This window comes from Paramisgurnus dabryanus, chromosome 19, assembly GCF_030506205.2.
Source record: "Paramisgurnus dabryanus chromosome 19, PD_genome_1.1, whole genome shotgun sequence".
Taxonomy (NCBI): domain Eukaryota; kingdom Metazoa; phylum Chordata; class Actinopteri; order Cypriniformes; family Cobitidae; genus Paramisgurnus; species Paramisgurnus dabryanus.
In genome coordinates, this window is record NC_133355.1 from 27,539,980 (window position 1) to 27,563,688 (window position 23,709).

General features: G+C 36.0%; 1 protein-coding gene across 2 annotated transcripts in view; it reads right to left on the reverse strand.

Moving 5' to 3' along the window:
• Positions 1–4,656, reverse strand: part of nhsl3 (NHS like 3) — a 49,698-nt gene extending 45,042 nt beyond the window's left edge. Inside the window, exons 1-2 of one of the 2 annotated variants that reach the window (XM_065294561.2) lie at positions 4,463–4,656; positions 956–1,258 (exon numbers count right to left, since the gene is read on the reverse strand). In XM_065294561.2, the coding sequence (XP_065150633.1) occupies positions 956–1,193 (238 nt within the window). In that variant the 5' untranslated portion in view covers positions 1,194–1,258; positions 4,463–4,656. The remainder of the gene's footprint in view (positions 1–955; positions 1,259–4,462) is intronic. The other variant, XM_065294560.2, reaches the window with a different exon arrangement.
• Positions 4,657–23,709: the final 19,053 nt, after the last annotated feature.

The window sequence follows — 23,709 nt, forward strand, 5'->3', positions numbered from 1 at the left end:
AAAGCGCTATATAAATAAAATTGAATTGAATTGCATATCGTATATGACCTCACGAACTTCTGTGGTATAGTCACGGAATATTTTGCTCGCTTATCCGTGTTAATGTCACGGATCTCCGCATTTTTCCGTGTCCATACCACGCACTTTCTTTTTCGTGTCAGTTTCACGTATTGGTAACTCAATTGTTTTTCCTGTTTTTAATCCATTGTCGCTTGAATTTGGGGTTGGATTTGGGGTTTGGGTAAGGATGTCATTTTAACTATTGGACTATTTTTTTCCAGATTTTTAAACAATTGTCGCCTGCTGTTAGGGTTAGTGTTGGGTTTGGGTTAGGATGTCATTTTATGTAACAGAAAGTCGTTCTAACTCCAAACCAAAGTGACAATGGTAAGAAAATAGGAAAAACAATTGAGTAACCAATACGTGAAACTGACAGGGAAAAGAAAGTCTGTGGTACGGACATTGAAAAATGCAGAGATCCGTAACAATGACACAGAAATTTGTGAGATCAGGTCGACAAAGGCGTATTTAGTATAGAGTACTGAGTAAATGTAGCTTGAAAGCTCTAAAGGAATCAAAATAAAAACCTGTTTTCAGAAACAGTTGCTCTCAGAAACTTCATATCATAGAACATTATCAGCATTTTATCATTTCAGGGGAAAAGTCAAGGCCAAAAAAACAAAAACAGGACAGCAACCAAAACACAGCAATACACTGATCAGCCATTGCAGAGATATCCTCGTGATAATAACATAATCTTGTTAGTAAATGATGAAAACCTATTCAAAAAATAAAAATAAACCTTGGCACCAGACAAACTGGCACCATATATTGTGACTAAAACCAAGTTGCTATCAAAATGAGACCTTTTCTTCTATGTTTTGGAAATCATCAACACTTTCTTGACTGGCATCAACTAATCCAAATCCAAACCTGTTAATACTCTTGTGCTTACCTTTACATGGCTCACCACTGTCATGAATCTGATTGGTTGCAGTGCTTTCTCCGTTTCGTCCACATGGACCTCCTGTCCTGCTTTGCCCATTGCTAAGACTCCTCTTGCGCTTGCTGCCTTTGAACCAACTGAATGCCCGGCCCAGGGATGAGCCTCGTTTCTTCAAACTGGCCTGCAGGGCGAGGATCTCGGTAATGTCTTTGGGCACCAGATCCCCTGCAGAGCTTCTCCTGGACATCCTTAGGTATACAAGCTAGGTTGCACCCCCTCTAACCAAACTGCACCTGTATCCTACTGAAAAACCTGCATTGACATCAAAAAAGAGAAGGAGAAACATCTGATATTAATAAAGAAAGAGTGACTTTGTCAAGTAAAAGATTTTTACATTTTAACTTTTTTGGAACAACGTTGTCATACAAAAATTTCTGTTAACCCAAACCTGTAACTATTAACTACACCTACACTGTGAGATTATTAAGAAATGGTCCTAATACTAATAATGATGATGATGATAAAAATAATGCTAATAATAATAATAATAATAATAATGATGTTTGTGATGATGATTATGATATAATAATAATAATAATAATAACTGTTACACCACACATCATTCCCATACGGAAATGTAATATATGACATATATGTCCCTATATCAAAACCGATCTTGGCATATATGTTACATATATATGCAATATATTAATATCACATATATAGATCCTCTGGATATATGAATATATAGGTTTAAAACATATATGAAATACTCATATTAAAATGTATATAAATACATATATTAATATCACATATGTAGATACTCTTGATATATGAAGATATATGTTTTAAACCTATATGAAATACTCATATTAAAATGTATATAAATAAATATATGAATATCACATATATAAATAATCTTGATATATGAGATATATTTTTTAAACCTATATGAAATACTCATATTAAAATGTATATAAATACATATATTAATATCACATATATAGATACTCTTGATATATGAAGATATATGTTTTAAACCTATATGAAATACTCATATTAAAATGTATATAAATACATATATTAATATCACATATATAGATACTCTTGATATATGAAGATATATGTTTTAAACCTATATGGAATACTCATATTAAAATGTATTTAAATACATATATTTAAAATATGTATATGTATGAATTCTTATATGGGTTTGTATTTTACAACCATATAAGATGGATTTTTACATGATACTGTATGCTCCAACCATATGATATCAATATGTTTTATGTCTAGATTTCTAAAACAACATAGCCTATATAGGTCTGTAAATATATTGTTTAAAAATTATTAGGGTCATAACATTATAACCCTGCCTAGTTTCAAACTGCATGCATTTGGCACAATACTATACTTTTATTATGGAGTTATACTCCATGGGGGCGGTTTCCCGGACAGATAGACTAGTCCTAGACTAAAACATTTTTAAGAGCTGTCCAAACTGAAAACAACTTGCACTGACATATCTTAAAATACATCAGGGCCCTTTGTTTTGCCTCAAAATGCATACAGGTAATGTTTTTAGTAAGGCATGTTTGTTAAAACTAGTTATATTTCCTAATTAAACTAAGGCCTAGTCCTGGATTAAGATAATCCCTGTCCGGGAAACCGCCCCCATATTACTCAATGTACAAGCTAGAAATTAAGCTCTGCACAGCACAGGTCTACTAAAGGGTTAATGGTGCCACATGGTGATCAACAGTAAAAATGACAAATTTGACCTCTTTGCAAAAGGAAAAACCACCAACATTCAAAAATGCATGATAACAAGGTGTCATTGCTCTGCAATCAAAAAATGTGGTTATAATGGAAGTCAATGGGGCAAAAACAGCCACTAACAATAAATGAGGAAGAAAACAATAATCAAAAGCCAATGTTTTTACTTTATATTTGACATGCCCAAGACTGCGAAAAAGGTTAAAAAAATCCAGTCTACAATCACTTTTTGTATTGAAAATTTGTCATTTAGATTTTCCCCAAATCCACTTATGAACTTGGCAATTAAAGAGTTAAAATCATGGAATTTTTGTAAAAATTTGGTAGTTTTGATCAGAACTGACTAACAAATTTATGCAAAAAAAGTGAAAAAATAATCTGATACATTTTTACAGATGTTTAATTTAGTGGATGTATTAAATTTGAACAATGCACAAGGGTTAAATTTGCACTGTGTACCCCTGCATAAAATAAAAACAGGAGGAATAATAAAACGAACACTGTAAAATACAAGCTAAACAGCGCCTACATCAGTAACACACAAATAGCTTAAGTTGTTAGCCCCTCCCATCCAACTGCTGGGTGGATCAGTGGATAGCGCGGACGACTTTCAACGTGAGGACCCGGGTTCGAGGCCCGACTGGACTCATCAGGTACATTACAAATAATAAATTGTGTTTGTGTGTTAAGTTGTGTGAATGGGTTGTACGTCCTACCTGTGATCTGAAACATGCGAAAAATAGATAAAAACCACGGTTCAAATTTAATTATTTTATGATATATGATAAGTATATGTATGCAACATATATTAGACATATATGTGAAGTCATGTATGTCACATATATAAATAATTATATAGATGACATATATGTCTATGTATGTTTTTTGCACACATAGACATATATTTGTATGGGATAGACATATATGTCAATATATGAAATTGTTCCATTTTCGAATAGGTGTCATATATGGTTGTACATATATGTACATATATGTTTCTACTTTATATTACCATATATTTCATATAGGGATATTTCATATATTCACATATATTACATTTCCGTATGGGTTTCAAGAGAAGAAATGGCTAGCAAAACCAAGTGCATACAGCTGCACTATCAGTTCTCTTACAACTCTTAAATATAAATTTCCCCATAAACAGAAACATTTTTAAAAATAAAGTAACTCCGTCCAGAGATGCCACACGTGTTTTGTATCAGATGCATGCATGCATGTTTTAACGCCAGCATTCATTCGCTAATGTTGCGTTTACATCCTCATTCTCTAAAAAAATAATTCTTGCTAAACCTTTAAATCTTAGTCATGGTGCGAGAACTGGAGGAATGGCAGACGAAGCAAAACTAGAAGAGTGCGTAGGTTAAAAACAAGCTACCTTACGCAAAAGCAGGCAGTGAAAAGTTCCTCTGTGAAAATATGCAGAAGTAAGTCCAGTACATATAGCCCACAACAGATTTAGGCAATGAATTCTGCCTCTTTATTCCTTGGAACTTTCTGACAGATTGCTTCTTTTGAACACATCTGTGCTGTAAACCAGCATCGAAATCTCTGGATACACTCTTTATGAGTAATACGTATACACACCCCCAAATTCCACATATATAAAGAGACTCTCGCAAACCCACAAACTTACAAAACAACTCACAGCAGCTATTTTACATTCACAAAACACACACTTTTATATAACCACGCATACAAGTGCACAAAAGCTCCAGAGGGTACCTTGCTCTTCTTTCTTGCCTCTTTTGTTCCTCTGTCCCGGGCTGTGTGTCTTGTCTATACTGCAGTGCTGTGCTTTCTTGTTTGTTCAGCTCTTTTTGGGTGAGTGGAGCTCCATGCTGTTCTCTCTCCTCTCTCTCTCCTGTCTGTTTCAGTCGCTGGTGACCCTTCAGCGCAGTGCAGGAACTGCAATACACACGTGCATAACTCCCAACTCTTTCACAATGACAAGCTCCCTCCCTCCCTGGCTACCTCATCTATCTCTTTACTCTCTCTCTCTCATGTCCCAACAACAATCTACAATGTATCGCTTCTCTACACCTTCACTTATTGATGATAGACATTGTTTATCCAATTCCTGTTGTTTTTACACCTCATGCACTCTTTATGTCAGAAATAATGGACACCTTTGCACATAAAGAGTTCATGTTAGTACCTCTATTATGGTGCTATTGGTACCAAAGAGTGCATATTAGTACACCAAAGGTGCATATTGTTACCAAATGTATTTGTACCTATAAAAAGCACATATTAGGACCTATCCAGGGGTAGCATACTACCCCTGACGCTTGTGACCTTAAACCATTTTTTCTGACTGTGCATCATGGGAAGACACACTATGCCGTCCCCCTACAGGGGCTCTGTTAAATTCAGAAACACTAACATAAGGGTGAGAGGATGTTTTTGTATCGGGTATATGACAGATCTTAGAAAATAAACTCTGCTTTGCATGTGGCAAACTTTCTTTGTCTACTACAGGTGATAGCAAGATGTAGCCTATCTTCTGACATGACTTTCACGCAGGAGGCACACACTAGGAGACCACGTCTAAGTGTGAAGGAATATATTTAAACAAGAAAAACATGTCCTTTTTTAAAGAGTGGCTTTTGTGGTCAAATACTTTTTTGGGGCTGCTGTGCACCTTGTGCTCTGGTAACCAGTGGCACCGGTTAGATGAGAGTATGCATCTCTTTAATGTACTAAGGAACACCTCAGTGCTTCTGAGGAATTTTCTGTTTTCTGTACTTTCAGGGCTGGGTAACCATGAATTTGTTACTTTCGTTCTTTCGAAGAGCAGAGAATCTACAGAAAGAAAGTTTAAGAATAGCAGAGCTAATAGTGATGTCATATCTTAGGGGAATCGGTGACAGGGGATCTGTTAATGACCTCATCTGGTTTCATTTGCGATGCTGGCCGACAGAGTTAGTTCAGAGATATAGGACTGCAACTCAATTGTTAATAGTTTAATGTTCGCTACATTGCACTCTTAAAATTTATGGGGTTTTACAACCTAGCATTGGGTCAAATGGGGAAATACCCAGTTGTTGAGTTAAATTAACCCAGATAATTTATGTTTAAATTTGACCCACTGATAGGTTAAAACAACCCAACATTTTGGGTTTAAACAACCCTACAACCCACCAGGTTGGGTTTGTCCCTTTTTGACTCACCCAACACTGGGTTGACATTTTTAGACTGTAGCTGGTAACTTACTAAAATTATTTCTGATATTTTTCTGATCTGCTTCAAATATTATTTTTAATATATTTTTATATACACACAAATTTTGCTGCGGTATTTATTAGTATTATTTGTGTTGTTTAGCATTCCTTTGGTGCACTCTAAAAAATGCTGGGTTATTTTCAACCCAGTGTCGGGTCAAAAAAGAACGATGTAAGGGTTTTGTCATGTATCTGTCTTGTGATTAGTAATTCATGTCTTTATTTTATTGTTCAAACTCATGATTGGGTTAATAACAACCCAGCATAGGTTTATTTATTAACCCAACATGTGTTCAGTCCAATATTTACCCAGCATTGGGTTCAAAATAATAGAATGTAATGTAATGGCTCTGTTATGTGTTCTTGTCTTGTTCATGCCATTTATTTTGATATTGTTCATTGTCATGGTTTTTTTATTTTTATTTATTTATTTTTTTTTTTTATTAATGCTTTAAAACATTTAACAATACACGAAACATACAGCATACACATAAACCTCTACAGGAATGAAAAATTAACAAATTATACATGTAAAGTTTCACAAATAAGATACAATAACACGATAACAAAAAGATGAATTAGTACAATAAAAATAAATAAATAAATCAAATAAATAAATAAAAAATAAACTAACATAGGAAAACATTATGAATCAGTGGTAATACAGAAAAAGTCATCATAATATTTCAAAAATCTTTCATTTTTCTTGTTTTTAACAAATTTAAGGGATTTTAGAAAAGTTTCAATTTCGATTAGGAAATGTGGAAAGTTAAGCTGCGATTTAGAGAATTTTTGTTTGTGAATAAAATATTTTCCAAATAAAATAAAAAAATTTACAATGTAATCAATTGGAATATTAGATGTGCCTTCATAGTAGCAAATTATTTCTTTTAACTGGAAGGACTTGGAAGAATCAAGGTGTTTACTTAAATGAGAATATACATTTTTCCAAAAATGTTGCGTTGTGTCACAATGAAAAAATAAATGGGTCAGTGTTTCTTCTTCATTTCCACAAAATGAGCAAGAGTTGTCAACATCCATATATTTCGCCACAACATCATTCACAGGATATATTTTATGCAAGATCTTAAAATGAATTTCTTTGGACTTATTTGGGATGCAATACTTATGAGGTAACAGCCAGGCCTTCTTCCAATCTATGAATTCAATAAAAGATGCCCAATAAAATTTACCTCTAGGACTATTATGCGTTTTGCTCTGGAGAATTTGTCGAATATGTTTATTATTACACTTTTTGTTAAATATGCTTATCCCATCTAAAACCAAATCAGGTTCTTTAGTATCATTATTACTAAAACTTAGATGACATTTAACAAGTTGATGTAAACCTGAAGGAATCGCTTTAAGCACTGCATTATATTCTTTAAATGGTAAGGGGAAATTATGAACAGACATAAACTCTTCATAAGACAAAAAATTGCCAAATTTATCAAAAACTGAAAAAATTCCAATTATATTTCTGTTAAACCATGCAGAGAGAAAAACAGATTTATTCCTAATCATTATATTATAATTGTTCCATAGAAAGGTTTTATGTGGTGAAAAATTGTGGGTGTAGCATAACTTCCAAGCAAGGAGAGCCTGCTGGTGAAATTTAGACAGTGCAACTGGCAATCTATTAGGTAAAAAGTTACATTTTAATAGAAAGGGAAGGCCACCAATTTTTGCAAAGATATGATTTGGTATAAAAAACCATATAGAATTAGGATTTGTTAAGCATCTCTTAATCCAATTTATTCTAAAGGTGTTCACTGTATCACTAAAATCTAACACTTCAAGTCCACCTTTTTTGCGACTATTCGAAAGGACTGTTTTTTTGAGCTTATGAGGTTTATTTTTCCATATAAAATCTAGAAAAATTTTGTTTATTTCTTTAGCAGTAGAGTGATTAACGAAAAGAGAAAGAGAAGGGTACACAAAACGAGATAACCCTTCTGCTTTAGACAAGAGAACCCTTCCATACAGGGAGAGGTCTCTTTGTAGCCAAAGATTAAATATATTTTTAGTTTTTTTGACCCTGCTAGAAAAATTAAGCTGTTGTCTGGCTGTAACATTTTTTGTTAAATAAATACCCAGATACTTTACAGTCTCTTTAACTGCGATACCATCTATTAAGGAATCATCATTTTTATAAAGCGTCATTATTTCACACTTGGACATATTCAGTTTCAAACCAGAAGCACATGAAAACTGCTCAATTACATTTATAGCCTTTGTTATTTGACTTTTATCTCTTAAAAAAATAGTTGTGTCATCAGCCAACTGGGAGATTTTAATTTCTCTATCAAAGATGGATATGCCCACCAAGCTTTGCTCATGGATAATACTTAAAGATAATAGTTCTGTAACTAAAATAAATAAGAAGGGAGAAATTGGACAGCCCTGTCTGACACCACGGGTAATAAAAAATCTCTTAGAAGTATTAAAGCCAAGTAAGACAGAGCTGCTAATATCTCTATAAAACATTTCTATAACATTAACAAAAGAGTCTCCAAAACCAAATGATCTGAGAGTTTGCAAAAGAAATCCATGCTCAAGGGTGTCAAAAGCTTTATAAAAGTCCAGGAAAAGAATCATAGCTTTGGAATGTATAAAATCTGCATAATCCAAGAGATCTAAAATAAGTCTTATGTTGTTGCTGATGTGTCTTTCTTTAATAAAGCCTGACTGTGTCTCAGCAATTAACTGATCAAGTTTAACCTTTAATCTTTTAGCAAATACTAAGGCTAGTATTTTATAATCAATCGTGAGGAGCGTGATTGGGCGCCAATTATCAATTAAAAGAGGGTCCTTGTCCGGTTTGGGAACAAGGGTGATAACACCCTGTTTCATTGAAGCAGTCATATCCTTTGAATTGATACAGTCCTTATACATGCAAAGCAATGGTTGTTTGATTGATTCCCAAAAATGAATATAAAACTCAACAGTTAATCCATCATTGCCTGGGGATTTACCCTTCTTCATAGAGTGCAGCGCTATTCGAACTTCCTCAATTGTCAAATCAGAATCACAGAAGGCTTTGAAGTCAGTATCAATTGTTGGAACCTGGGCTTGAATTTTCTTTATAAAATTGTCACAACTGGGTTTATTAAAAGCAGATGTGTAAATATTTTTATAGAAGGTTGTGACAAAACTAGAAATCAGGTTAGGATCTGTGCAATTGACACCATTGATATTAAGTGCAGTCAAAGAATTTCGTTTGCAATTTCTTTTCTCCAATGCAAAAAAGTAACTAGAATTTACTTCTCCTTCCTCTAGCCATTTAGCCCTGGACCTAACGAAAGCACCTTTAGCAATATCAAGATAAGCTTGATTTATTTGTAAATGTAACTCCTTTAATTCTAGCTCTTCATCCTGAGACAGATTACTTATTAATAAAGAATTTATTCTTTCCATTTGTTCAGTTAGTTTTTTATTTTTTTATTTTTTTAAATCTTTACCTCTTCTTATGGCTATTTGTCTGACTCGGTATTTAAAAAATTCCCAATTGGGTCTATAATCGTCATAAGTTTTATCAGAAAACATATCATTAATTAATTTTTTAATATCGTCATTGAAAATGTTATCATTTAAGAGATTATTATTAAACTTCCAATAACCACGTAATTTGGGACTCTCATTCTCACAACTTAATTTTAGAATTATTTGTTTGTGATCAGAAAGAGGAGCAAATGAATGAGATACTTTTTTAACAAATTGTAGGGCTGATGAGGAAACTAAAAAGAAATCAATTCTAGACTTCAAAGTCATTTTACTATTTGACCAAGTAAAGTCCTGTCTGACAGGATGAAAAAAACGCCATGGATCTGTGAGAGAGTGAGCAGAACATATCGATGAAACATTAGAATTCGGATTAATAATGAGACTTTCATTGCTTCTAGGAGGGAATCTGTCCAGTGAGTTATCTAAACATTCATTAAAATCGCCGCCTAAGATTAGAATAGAACCTGGGTATTTATTATGTAATTCGGTCAATTTACAACTAATTTGAGAAAATAATACTTTGTTAGCAGAGGGGGAATTACAGCCATAGAGATTACAAATAATAAAGGTTGAGTTATCCTGCTTTAGTGACATTATAACCCATCTGCCTTCACTTGAAGTTATTGTCTCCAGAATTTGTCCCTTAAATCTATGAACAAGAATTGATACCCCAGCAGAGTGATTAGAACCATGACTACAATAAAGTGAATTTCCCCATTGATTCTTCCAGAATTTAACATCTAACTCACAAGAATGTGTTTCCTGAAGAAAAATTAAGTCAGTTTCGCAGCTTTTACAAAATAAGAAAATAGCTTTCCTTTTTACCACATCACGAATACCCCTTACAGTACATTTAATGACATAACAGAAAATGAACTAAACTTGAAATCCATAAAGTCAAAAACAAAACAAACAAACAAACAAACAAAAAAAAACAGGTAAGTATACCAGTAGCACCTGATGAAACTGTACGGAAACTTTACTTGAAGGAAAGGAATGATATACAACCAACCATGGTCATAGAACAATTTACATATGATTTTGAACCTAAATAATCACTTCTTAACATACCAAAAAACAATAATTCTTTATAAGAAATGCCAAAAATAACAGGCAAACTGTATAAAGACATATACCAATGCTAACGTCGTAAACCAAATATTGGGCTTAACAAAAGAGTCAAGATTAGCAATAAACACTGATGATTAGATCCATGAAACTTACGTTGTCTCTGGTCAAATACACAGCACATATTTACCTGTAACTGCAACCCAGGTAAAACAAAAAAAGCTGTGTACCACCTGAATCAAGGAAGGAGTGATGAACGCATGGGTTTAATAAACCTGCTTACTTTACACTGACGAAGTCAAATCTTTTCCCGTCAATCAGAGCAAACGATCCACGGAAAGAAGCCTTTTTCCCTTCATCTCTGGCCTTCTTGACCAACGGCCAAAGTTTTTCTCTTGCCACTCTGTCCTCCGGGGATAGGGCCTCTGTGAGTCGCAGCTTATTGTCGCGCAGGAACTTGCAACCTCTGGCAGCTTGCCAGACAGTATCCCGGTAACGACGAAGAGCGAACAAGATAATTATAGATCTGCATGTACCATCCTTTCTCCGCGGGCCGAGACGATGCGCGATGTCCACTGCATCCTCCATTCTTTCACTAATGCCGGGAACCACGTTGCTAAGGATATCGATTGCAACGCGACGGACATCTTCTCCATCCTTTTCTTGCACCCCGTGCAGCTTCAGTGTCCACCTCCAGCTATATCGCTTGCAGTCTCCAACTTCTTCTTTTAAAGTTTTGTTCACCAGTTTAAGATCCTGGATCTCAGCAGATACGACTTTCAACGCCTCTTTCTGAGTGGCCACCTCAGTAACAAGCTGATGTACGGTCGAAGACAAACTTTCAACTTGCTGTGCTGTAACGGCAGTAGTTTTGTCAATTGTTGAAATTTTTTGAAACATTTCTTCGCGAAATTCGCGAATGGCAGCCAAGATTTCAACAGACGCGTCATCACGCCCGCTGTACTCTCGCTTAGACTTTTTCAGACTAGGTTTTACAGGAGTGTCGGGAAGCGGTACAGCTAAGAGATCAGAGATTACGGGTTGAGAGTCAAACCATTTTGTTGCCTCGCCCTCTTCACTCTTCAATGTGTTTCGGTTCTCGGATGAAGTGGTACTTGCCGTTTGAACGGGATTCATCTTTGACTCAGGTTCAGGCATTGGCACGGTAGCAACTGGAGCTTGTTTATTTTTCCTTCTGCCCATAAATTCGGCTCAAAATGAGAGATTAATTATCAATTTTGTTTATTTGTTCATTTATATATATTTGTTAGCTATATTGGTTGTAATATCACCCAGCCTAGAAACTTTCCCGACGACGCTTCAAAAACACCTCCTCCTATCTAGCCGCCATCTTGGCCCCCCCGTTCATTGTCATGGTTGTCTATAGTTTCCCTTTTCCCTGATGTGTCAAGTTCTGATTGGTTCCTTGTTTGTATATAGAGCCCTTATGTTTCCATTGTCTTTTGTCAAGCTTTAATGTTAATATAATGTTCTACTGTTGTGAATTTTTCTTGCCTTGCCATGCCATGCCATGTTTGTGTTCCTGTTTTATGTGTTTTAATAAACTTGTATTATGTGTGTTGCTCTGCAAAAGTTTGGGCACCCCTGACAATTTCCATGATCTTCATTTACTGTATAAATATTTGGGTGTTTGGATCAGCAATTTTCTTGTTGATCTATCAAATAACTGAAGGACACAGTAATATTTCAGTAGTGAAATGAGGTTTATTGGATTAAAAGAAAATGTGCAATATGCCTCAAATCGAATTTAGACAGGTGCATACATTTGGGCACCCTTGTCATTTTGTTGATTTGAATACCTGTAACTACTTTGCACTGATTAATTGGAACACACAATTGGTTTGGTGAGTTCATTAAGCCTTGAACTTCATAGACAATCATGAGAAAGGGTATTTAATGTGGCCAAATACAAGTTCTTATTCTCTTTGCTCTGAAGAGTGCCAACATGGAGGCCTCAAAACAACTCTCAAATGACCACAATACAAAGATTGTTCAACATTACGGTTTAGGGGAAGGCTACAAAAAGTTAACGCAGAGATAAAAGCTGTCAGTGTCCACTGCGAGGAACATGGTGAGGAAATGGAAGACCACTGGCACAGTTCTTGTTAAGGCCAGAAGTGGGAGGCAACGTAAAATATTGGAGAGGCAAAGGCGAAGGATGGTGAGAATGGTCAAAAACAGCCCACAGACCACCTCCAAAGACCTACAACATCAACTTGCTGCAGATGGTGTCACTTTGCATCGTTCAACAATTCAGCACACTTTGATGCAAAAGAAGCCTTTTTTTTGCACACACGCCACAAATGGAGTCACTTGAGGTATGCAAATGCACATTTTAGCAAGCCAGCTTCATTTTGGAAGGTGCTGTGAACTGATGAAACAAAAATTGAGGCATCACAACAAGGGGCGTTATGCATGGCGGCAAAAGAACACAGCTTTCCAAGAAAAACCCTTGCTACCCACAGGAAAATTGGTGGAGTTTCCATCATGCTGTGGTGCTGTGTGGCCAGTGCCGTTATCAGTCACAAAGTTGAAGTTATGCCAGGGCTGGATATTTCAACAAGACAACGACCCAAACACTGCTCAGAATCTACTTGGGCATTTATGCAAAGGAGCAAGTACATTCTGATATGTTTTGGAATGGCCATCCCAGTCCCCAGACCTGAAAGATAATTAAACATCTGTGGGGTGATTTGAATTGGGCTGTCCATGCTCGGCAACCATCAAACCTTTCTAAACTGGAGATGTTTTGTAAGGAAGAATGGTCCAAAATACATTCATCCAGAATCTAAGCACTCATTACAGGCGACAGGAAGCATCTAGAAGGTGTTATTTCTGCTAAAGGAGGCTCTACTTTATTTCTTTGGGGTGCCCAAATTTATGCACTTGTCTGATTTTGTTTTAATGCATATTTTCTGATTCATCCAATAAACGCATGCCACACAAAGCCATGTTTTTGTTTTTTGTGTTTTTTAAACTGCACTTGGGTTCTCATTTCGCTCGCCTCAAAGTGGAATCATTACAACAGCAATATTTAGAGTGCTGTAAGTTGCTTTGGATACAAGTGTCTGCTAAATGCATTCATGCATAATTTATATACAAATCACAATAGATCAATTTCTTTAAAGTGATTAAAACATTTTGGCCAAACGGACATTTTGGGACAATTGTGTGCAAGTTATAGGTTTAACAAACTCCACAGTGTAGTTACATAAACATCATGTCTCTTTTTTTTCTGGTTTTATTTATTCAGCCGATTGTCATCGATAATGTGCACTCAACAAAAATACATAGCTAAATATTTACTGCCACTGTTCTTAAAGGGACAGTTCAATTCAGCTGCATTTGCACCATAGAGCAAATGTACAGCAGGGGTTGCTAAACTTTTAATTATGTGACTCACTTAGACAAGTTTTTAATAAACATATTTACACATTTATTCTCTTTTAAGAGTGAGTTATTTAGATTTTGCCTTGTCATTGTATGAATAAACTTAATTGCTCATATAACTTTAATTGCAGTACCAAAATACCTTATGTAAGGAATAATGTATAGGCAGCCGGGAAATAAGTCAGAAATAATCTCTGACAGTGTGACCCGACTTGTATTACTAAAGGGGCTTATTCCGTGATAACAACCGGCTGCCTGTACATTATCATGCTTATTACATAGCTATTAACATTATAAGTAAGGTTAGGAACATATTGTTTTAAAATATTTTATTTGCTCATTTTTAACAAATGCAGATCTTTTCTGAGGAAAACACGTTTACTTTCGGTTTTGAGATAAGACAGACATTCAAATGTCACAAACACACCATTTGGTTTAATCATTTGTAAATATAATGTCATATGTGTTATTAAAATACATATTTATATTTAATAAACTTTATCTGTCAAAATTATTTGTAGCATCCGAGTTACCGTGTGTTATTCGTTTTGAGTGGTTGTTATTTGGGAATAACAAACCTGCAAATGTCACAACTAGCCAATCAGAATCAAGCATTCCAACGAGCCATGTTATAAGGTAAAATATCATAACCATTGTCACTTCTAGTTACTAACCTGACAAAACATTTTTTCTGCACATCACCTAAGTGAGTTTGTGCGAGCCGGTTCATCCGACTTTGTGGCCCACAGTTTGAAAACCCCTGCCATACAGTATGTGAATTAATGTACTGTGCATGCACACTGTTAATAGTAAGAATTATACAATCAAACAAAAGTTAATTGACAAATACATATTAAATACTCTTTTAAATAAAAAAACAAATGATCAGGTAACATTTCCTTGTGCGTTAAAAACAGGGTGCATCTGTATTATATTAATCTTAAATTGTAAAATGTCCCTAACCAAACTTACATCCTTGTAAGAAGACAATATAAAATGTTTTTTGTCCTGTGTAAATCTTATATTACTTGTATATAGGGGTGTGCCGGTTTCAGAATTGGTGATGACGGTTATTAGTCCTGGACCTGGCCTGTAGACCCGTTCGCAATTTGGTGTTGGGGGAATTTCTAACTTGAACTGAGCTAGTGGGTCCCTAGACATGAAAAATCACTGAGGTGCTCATCCGCCATAGTGCCACGAATTACATAATAGTCAAGTCAAATATGTCCGCCATCAGATGATGATGAAAATCTAACTTCTTTGTTTCTGATTGTTAATACACATGTAATACCACTAATTTGACTAATTATGGTATGTAGAATTCATTTCAGCCAATGATATGATCATATTGGGTGATTCTGACCTTGAAAGGGCATGGTCAAGGTCGTTTTCCTATTCTGAAGAATCTCAAAAGACATGTACATGTGAACTACAACCCCAAATCAGAAAAAGTTGGGACACTGTAGAAATTGTGAGTAAAAAAGGAATGGAATAATTTACAAATCTCATAAACTTATATTTTATTCACAGTAGAATATAAATAACATATCAAATGTTGAAAGTAAGATATTTTGAAATGTCATGCCAAATATTGGCTCATTTTGGATTTCATGAGAGCTACACATTCCAAAAAAGTTGGGACAGGTAGCAATAAGAGGCCAGAAAATTTAAATATACATATTACGAACAGTTGAAGGACCAATTTGCAACTTATTAGGTCAATTGGTAACATGATTGGGTATAAAAAAGCTTGTCAGAGTGGCAGTGTCTGTCAGAAGTCAAGATGGGCAGAGAATCACCAATTGGTTACACTTATTTTGATAGTCCACTTTAGACATTCTACTAACTATAAATAACTTTGCAACTACATGTCAACTAACTTTCAATAATTTGCAACTATACGTCAACTAACTGTCATTAGTGTATTAGTAGACTGTAAAGGTTGGGGTTAGGGAAGAGGTTTGGGTTAGTGGAATAAGTTGACATGCACCTGCAAAGATACTTCTAGAGAGTTGAATGTCTGTTGAGATATCATCACAATAAAGTGTTAGTAGATATTAAGTAGACAGTCTACTAATTCTCTAAAGATTGGTTGTTGATAAGTAGTTGCAAAGTTACTTATAGTTAGTAAAATGTCTAAAGTGGAAAAAAAGTTTTCTGAGTTTCTCAGAGAAAAATTGCAAAAAGAGTTTAAAGTTATCATCATCTACGGTGCAAAATATCATCCAAAGATTCAGAGAATCTGGAACAATCTCTGGGTGTAAGGGTCAAGGCCGGAAAACCATACTTGATGCCCGTGATCTTCGGGCCCTTAGACTGCACTGCATCACATACAGTAATGCTACTGTAATGGAAATCATAACATGGACTCTGGAATACTTCCAGAAAACATTGTGGGTGAACACAAACCACCGTGCCATTCACAGTTGCCAGCTAAAACTCTATAGGTCAAACAAGAAGCCATATCAATACATGATCCAGAAGCACAGGCATTTTCTCTGGGCCAAGGCTCATTTAAAATGGACTTTGGCAAAGTGGAAAACTGTTCTGTGGTCAGACGAATCAAAATTTGAAGATCTTTTTGGAAAACTGGGATACCATTTCATCCGAACTAAAGAGGACAAGGATCATATGCTCCCATTCAGACATCGTCTCTTTCAGGGAAGACCTTGCATATTCCAACATGACAATGCCAGAACACATACTTCATCAATTACAACATCATGGCTGCGTAGAAGAAGGATCTGGGTACTGAAATGGCCAGCCTGCATTCCAGATCTGTCACCCACAGAAAACATTTGGTGCATAATAAAGAGGAAGATGCGACAAAGAAGACCTAAGACAGTTGAGCAACTAGAAGCCTGTTTTAGACAAGAATGGGACAACATTCCTATTCCTAAACATTGGTCCTCCTCCAGCTGTTCCTTATATGCACATTTAACTTTTCCGGCCTCTTATTGCTACCTGTCCCAACTTTTTTTGGAATGTGTAGCTCTCATGAAATCCAAAATGAGCCAATATTTGGCATGACATTTCAAAATGTATCACTTTCAACATTTGATATGTTATTTATATTCTACTGTGAATAAAATATAAGTTTATGAGATTTGTAAATTATTCCATTACTTTTTTACTCACAATTTCTACAGTGTCCCAACTTTTTCTGATTTGGGGTTGTACATGTCTGCCCTTATACTGTGTATTTGTACAACACTAGACAGAGTTCACAGAAAATAAGACGACATGGTATCTTGAAAAAAGCAATGTGCTAAAGTTCAGACATCCTGCGCTTCTCTAAAGGCCATTGGGTTGTGCAGGATTGCCCTGGCTGGTTCTGTGCTGTGAGAGGGACATGTCATGAAGGTCAAGCAGACCATTCAGCGAGTGTCAAAGGGTCCTGTACGTCACTATATAGTAGGAGCCACACACAATACAAATGCTGTAGCAGAGTTTGAGCTCTTGTTCCATGAGATTGGGATGGTCACTGATATCCTCAACTATCTCACCAACAACCACACTTTGAAACAGACAAAATGCCACTGGTGAGAGGCGCCATCAAGCAGTCTCCTGTCTTGGAGCGTCACTGTCAAAGACAGTGATTAAACCAGATATCCTGACTGAAGATGACTGTATGAGCAAGGTGGGGACTAAACATGCTGCTATGATATCTGACCCAGTCCAATACTTAGCCAACATTGGAGAAGCAGACACCTTAACAGAGCAAGATGCAGTGTTGGCTGAGAAGTACTTTGTGTGTGTCTGGGCCGGGGCCATGTCAACAACAACAGCAAAGAGATTTGATGACTTCAGAGTAGAAATCTGCACCAGTGGAAGTACTGGAATTGATGCTCTCCCTCCCACAAGTAGTGGGATCAGATGCCACATCCGAATGGCTTTTCTGGTTCATACAAAATGCCACTTGCTTGCAACAGCCAAGGAACCCAAAGCAAGACTAGAGCCAACGGAACATGGATGGAAGGAGCACTTTGGCAAACTCCTGCCATCAAAATGTCTGAAGCCCTCATCACGAATTCTGCTCACAGTATGTAAGTCTGCAGGCAAGTGTGACTATCACCGATGTGGCTTTCATGCTGCTGGAGATTCATGCAGCGTATCCTGCCATGGAAAGTCATCCTGTAAAAACCCATCCCACTAACATGCATGCACACACACCGTACACTTTGAGAGAAATCAGACTATATGTGCAATTTTAGTTAATTTGGTATCATGTAATTTGTATCACTTTTATAGCTACATGATTTTATTTGCACCCAATTGTTTTATTTTATATCAGGGATGTTATCACGTCAATTAAGAGAAAAAGCTTCCCTGCAAAATGACAAGTTTTTCTGGCTTTCCGCAATACAGCTATTATCCACAACTTATAAAACCCGGAAGTATCGCCCTAGGCCAAGCAGCTGCATGTCCGTGTATGTTTTAAGGATTGCTCTGAATCTAATCTCTATCAAAAGTCGTTCACACACATTATCTCAGCTTTTTGCTCATTTTTTTTTTTTTTTTGAAGAAATCTACCCATGTTTGAGAGGTGATAAAAAGAGAACAAAAGAAGGTAGGATGGAACAGTTTCAGGAAGGCATTCAATTTTTGTAAAAATCATAAAAAATGCTGGCGCTGGCTGGCAACTTTTTAAAAAAATGCTGGCGGCGAGAGAGTTAATGTTAAAAACAGTATTAGCAATGATAGTTAAATGTCAGATTAAGTAGAATTAGACTTATTGCATCTGGTTTTTATTCCTAATAATGGCCAAGTGATGGTCAAGGTCTTCAGAATAAAAAAAAGACCTTGACCATGACCTTTTAAGGTCGAAAATCACCCAATATGGCCACAACAATATCAGAAATGTATTCCAGATACCATAATAAGTCTAAATGGAGATATTATATGTGTATATACATTTATAAACAAAGAAGTTGGATTTTCATCACCATTCATCGGCAGCCATATTTGACTTGACTATTACGTAATTCGTGGCACTATGGCGGATGAGCACCTTGGTGATTTTTCATGTCTAGGCACCCACTAACTCAGTTTAAATGAGAAATTCCCCCAACACCAAATTGCGAACGGGTCTACAGGCCAGGTACTGGATTATATGACGTGAGTCAAATGTGACGGTTCATCACATAACCGTTTGTGGGGGGCATTTTGCTCGTTTAAATGCTCGTGGATTGACGGGAAAGTGTCATTTTACCATAAAATCATGAATGTGATGCCAAGTGTGTTTTAAACAGTAATAACTTTGAACAATTTAACAGAAAGCAATGAAATATTAAAAAAACACACTGTTGCCAGAAGACTGCGCTGTCACTCTCTGCCCAGCATAAATTAATCCTCTATCTATCATCTATTTTAATAATCTTCAGAGAAACAGATTTGTGCATTGGGCTTTTTATGTCTGTAATTGTGTCTATATCTGTCATTACATGGACCAGAACAGCACGAAAACAATGTGGATTAAAAGCGTATTGAAGAGGTTTTGCTCATAAATGCGCAGGTAAAAGAAAGTAATATGAACTTGAGATTGTTATTAAACGCAGCCGGTGTAAAAGCACAATGGCCACGCGCAGCAAACACTCTCCGCAGACGCGCTGCACAGTGCTCACCCGGCGTTTGAATAAACTAGACACTGATTAGCTACTTGCTCTACGTTTCTTTAAAATTAACAGCAAGACAACTAGCAGTGAATGTGCGTTCAAGAGAGTTAGTAGATTAGCATGGGAGGATTTGAACTTGAAAAGCGGAGTGTACTGACGCCTTTCCGTGGTTAAAAGTAAACAACATTCCTTCTCATGGTCATTCATGTTTATTTGATGCTATAAATTAACTAGAAGGAAGAGATGATTGGAAAGGTGAGACTTTGTTTAATATGTTAAATCTCAAAAGTAACCGAAAAGTAACCTGGTCTGTCCTGTATGTCAGCGCGTTGTCAGTGTCTGCTCCGCTCTGTATTTTTCACTGCGTGAGAACGTGAGGGGGCGTGTAACACAAAACAATTGTTTTAAATAGTATTTAAAAATTCTTTATGATAAAAAATGTTTTAAAAAATATTTTAATAACACGGTTTTGCCGGTTATAGAGTTCTAATGACGGTGTTCAACTATAACCGTCGGTCTCACGGTTATATAATGACCGTCACACCCCTACTTGTATATACTGTATGTTATTTTTTGCGATTTTTGCAAATCCGACTTTGCAAAATTAGACAAAGCCGTCAACAAAAAACAACAACAAACTTTACAGCATCAATTTAACTAAGGCATAAAACTATAATCTCTGGTACAACCCTCTTATGAAGTTTAATGTGTTGATCAATCCATTTCCACCATAGATTATCATCACATACCGGAAAATTGAGTCACTTAAATCGTAAATACAGATAAGGTAGACATATGTGACAGGATGTGTATCCAGAATGACCTAATATACTCTGTAAACAGAAGACTGCTTATTCTCTGAGCTTGTTTAACTTTCTTTCTGCTTTGAAAAGCACAGATGGAGATCCTCTGGCCTCTTCTCTCCACACTGGGATGAACCAAATATGGTCCAATAAATCAACACTGGGGATCACAATCCAGAGCATTTTTTTCTAAAGTCATAAAGTGAACATACCGTACATCCAAACTTCTTTGATTCTCAGACAGCAAAAAAGGATAATTGCTAACATTGCAGAAACAGATTGCATATCTTTATTTCAAAGATCCTTTATGTGTTGTTCTGTTATTCCTTTTGTAAGAGAGAGAGAGAGAGAGAGAGAGAGAGAGAGAGAGAGAGAGAGAGAGAGAGAGAGAGAGAGAGAGAGAGAGAGAGAGAGAGAGAAAGGGCAAGAAACGAGTTGTGGGGGATTGGGTGGGGTTACTGTGAGTCAGACTTAAATTCAGTCCGGACAGATTGAAATGTTTAAATGTTGCTATAGAAACTATGGAGAAAACAGTTATTCCCTTGGCTTCATAAAAGCCTGTGTGTTGTTGTGAATATACGGTGCTGGAGCACTGTGGTACCACACATAATCATTAACCATCAGAACTAACTGAAGCTGGTTTGCATAAAGAAAATGCAACATTTCCTCAGTTGAATGAAGACAAACCAAGCCTGGCTCAAGGTTATTACTATTGTTTGTGTAAATAGTCCTACAGCTTTGGTACTTTGGTATTCTGCAATAAGTTCCTGGTAGCCATGGATACCTACTCTCCTCTTTTGGTGTCTCCTTGGGTTGTGATGCAAGAGTCTAACCAGTGTCTGTTCAACATTACCCCTCATAGTGAGAGAGAGAGAGAGAGAGATTATGAGTTATGATCTATTAATTGGAGCAGTTTTCTATGGTTTTAGAGCTTTAAAGGAATTATATTAGAGACTAGGGGTGCACCGATATATCGGGCGATGATGCTTGCTATACTTCTCAATGAATTACGGGGAAATGCCGTTACATCCAAAAGCCTGGGGGCGCAATATTTGAAAAATGCTAGAAAAGTGGGCAGACCCCAATGAAAATAGAGGGGACGAACTGAGCTCGTACCAAGTGCGTGGTGAGATCGTAACAAGGGGGTGGTGAGCTTGAACCTGCTTACGTAGGATCGTACCGCTTACGTCACACATTACCGTTTACATTATAATAATAACTATAATGTTTTTTTACATTTACAGTGTAGTATAAAGCTCTTGTCTGTTGTATTTGGGATTCAACAGGATCTATGGCATTCCTTTACAGCAACAGTCTGTAGCTTAAACCATTGGATTAGCAAATGTAAAGGTCATGGGCTCAATCCCCAAAACAAATAGTTAACTCAAAAAAGTTTTGTGAAAATTGTTGTAACAACTGTGAATTAACTAAAAATGTACCAAGTGCATATATTGGCTTTTATTTTCTGAGAGTCCGTCCAAAATGAAGAGGCATTTATCTGTATACATATCAATATTGTACAGTATCGTTGTTTTGTCCAGTTGGATGCAGTGTTTTGGGAGCCTGTAACCGCTATTTTATCTGTGTCTCAGAGTGGATAAATCTGAACATGACACTCTTGTGGTTTTCTGTGTACAGCCATTCTGTTTATTTTGTGATATGATGATGTCATTACCCCACTTCTTAAGTCTAGTCAGACACCACTACATCACGTAACATCAACAACAATGACGGACTACATGTTTGTGTTCGTGCAGAAGGTACTTTATACTAAAGCAAAATCTTCTGCTGCTAGTGAGCAACAAATGATTATGGACAACAACAAAGTGTATGTGCATGTTACAGTCTTCTCCATTTTCTTCTTTCTCTGTGGTAGAATTGCATCAATTTGAGGTGTTTTCAGTGGTTTCAAGATGTTTCTTCAGACGGCGCCGTGTTTAAGGTCTTTTTTTAGAACGAGAAAAAAGATTGGATAGGGAGAGCTTTGGCTTCATGTGGATGTGGCCTGAGCATCACATAAGCACAAACTGATGATAGAGCCCATTTTATATTGTAATATTCTCTATAAATCTCTGCAGCCTATAAAACTCAACAACAAGCCCATTTACACAGGTGCTTTGTGTAAATCTCCCACTACTCTCAGTTATGAGTGCTGAGGCAACATTCAGGAAATCCCTCTTGTCGACCGGGTTAAGCCTCCTCTCCCAGTGCTGTATAGCAACCCGCTTTCTCTCTTTGTCTTCTGCAGACTGGATTTCCCTCTGTACCACTGAGATGCACAGGCAGTGACACAATTGCAAATTCCCAAAGGATGAAACAAGCACACACAATATCACTTATTCCTTGCAGTGAATCAAAGGATAAGTTTACCCCTTTACATTTTCTTAAAAGTTTCACATCCACACTGCAAAAAATGACTTTTTTTAAATAGTAGAAATATCTAAAAATTCTTAAATTAAGATGTATTTTCTTGATGATCAAATGACCTAAGAAAATAAGGCTAGTTTTTAGACAAAATATACAAAGTTTAAGCAAATTTGTGCTTAAAACAAGCGAAAAAAATCTGCCAATGGAATAAGAAATTTTTTCTTGAATTTGCTTAATACAAGAAAAGTCAGCAAAAAATGCCTTATTCCATTGGCAGATTTTTTTTATTTGGCATGTTTTAAGCATTAAATTTGGTATGTTTTGTCTAAAAACAAAACTTATTTGCTCATCAAGAAAATAAATCTTGATTTAAGTGTTTTTAGATTTAATTTCTACTGAAGACAAAAATACTTAGTAAGAAAGACATTTTTTGCGGTGCATTTAATAAAAAATGGTATGCACTGCAAAAAATGACTTTCTTATTAAGTATTTTTGTCTACTTAGCTTCAGTGGGTAAGCTGTCTTGGGCTACAGGGTGATATGGCTGCATCTATCAGTATATATCATAAAATATACTGAAATAAAAAGAGAAAATAAACTTTTGATCTTCACATGGCCTTCTGAAGATCCAGATGATGTATCGTCCTTTTGAAAATGTGACTTGTGTAATATTCCTAGATTCAGAGAGGGGGACGTGTTGGGTAACAGGACTGAGTAAAATCATGGGGACATGACTAAGATGTGCATTTTATGTAAAATAATTAGACTTTTTCAGTGGTAAAAAATGTTTAAAGCATAGATGGGATATGGAACACAAAAATGCAAAAAAAAAATAAAAAATAAAGATATCGGAAGAATTTTACACTTTATATTTCGAGGTGAATTATAGAGCTACAGTGGATAACGTGGATAAAAATGCTGTTTTTCAGTGTTCTATGTAGTTTCTTTTAATGTTTTAAATTATATAGTTTAAATTTGAT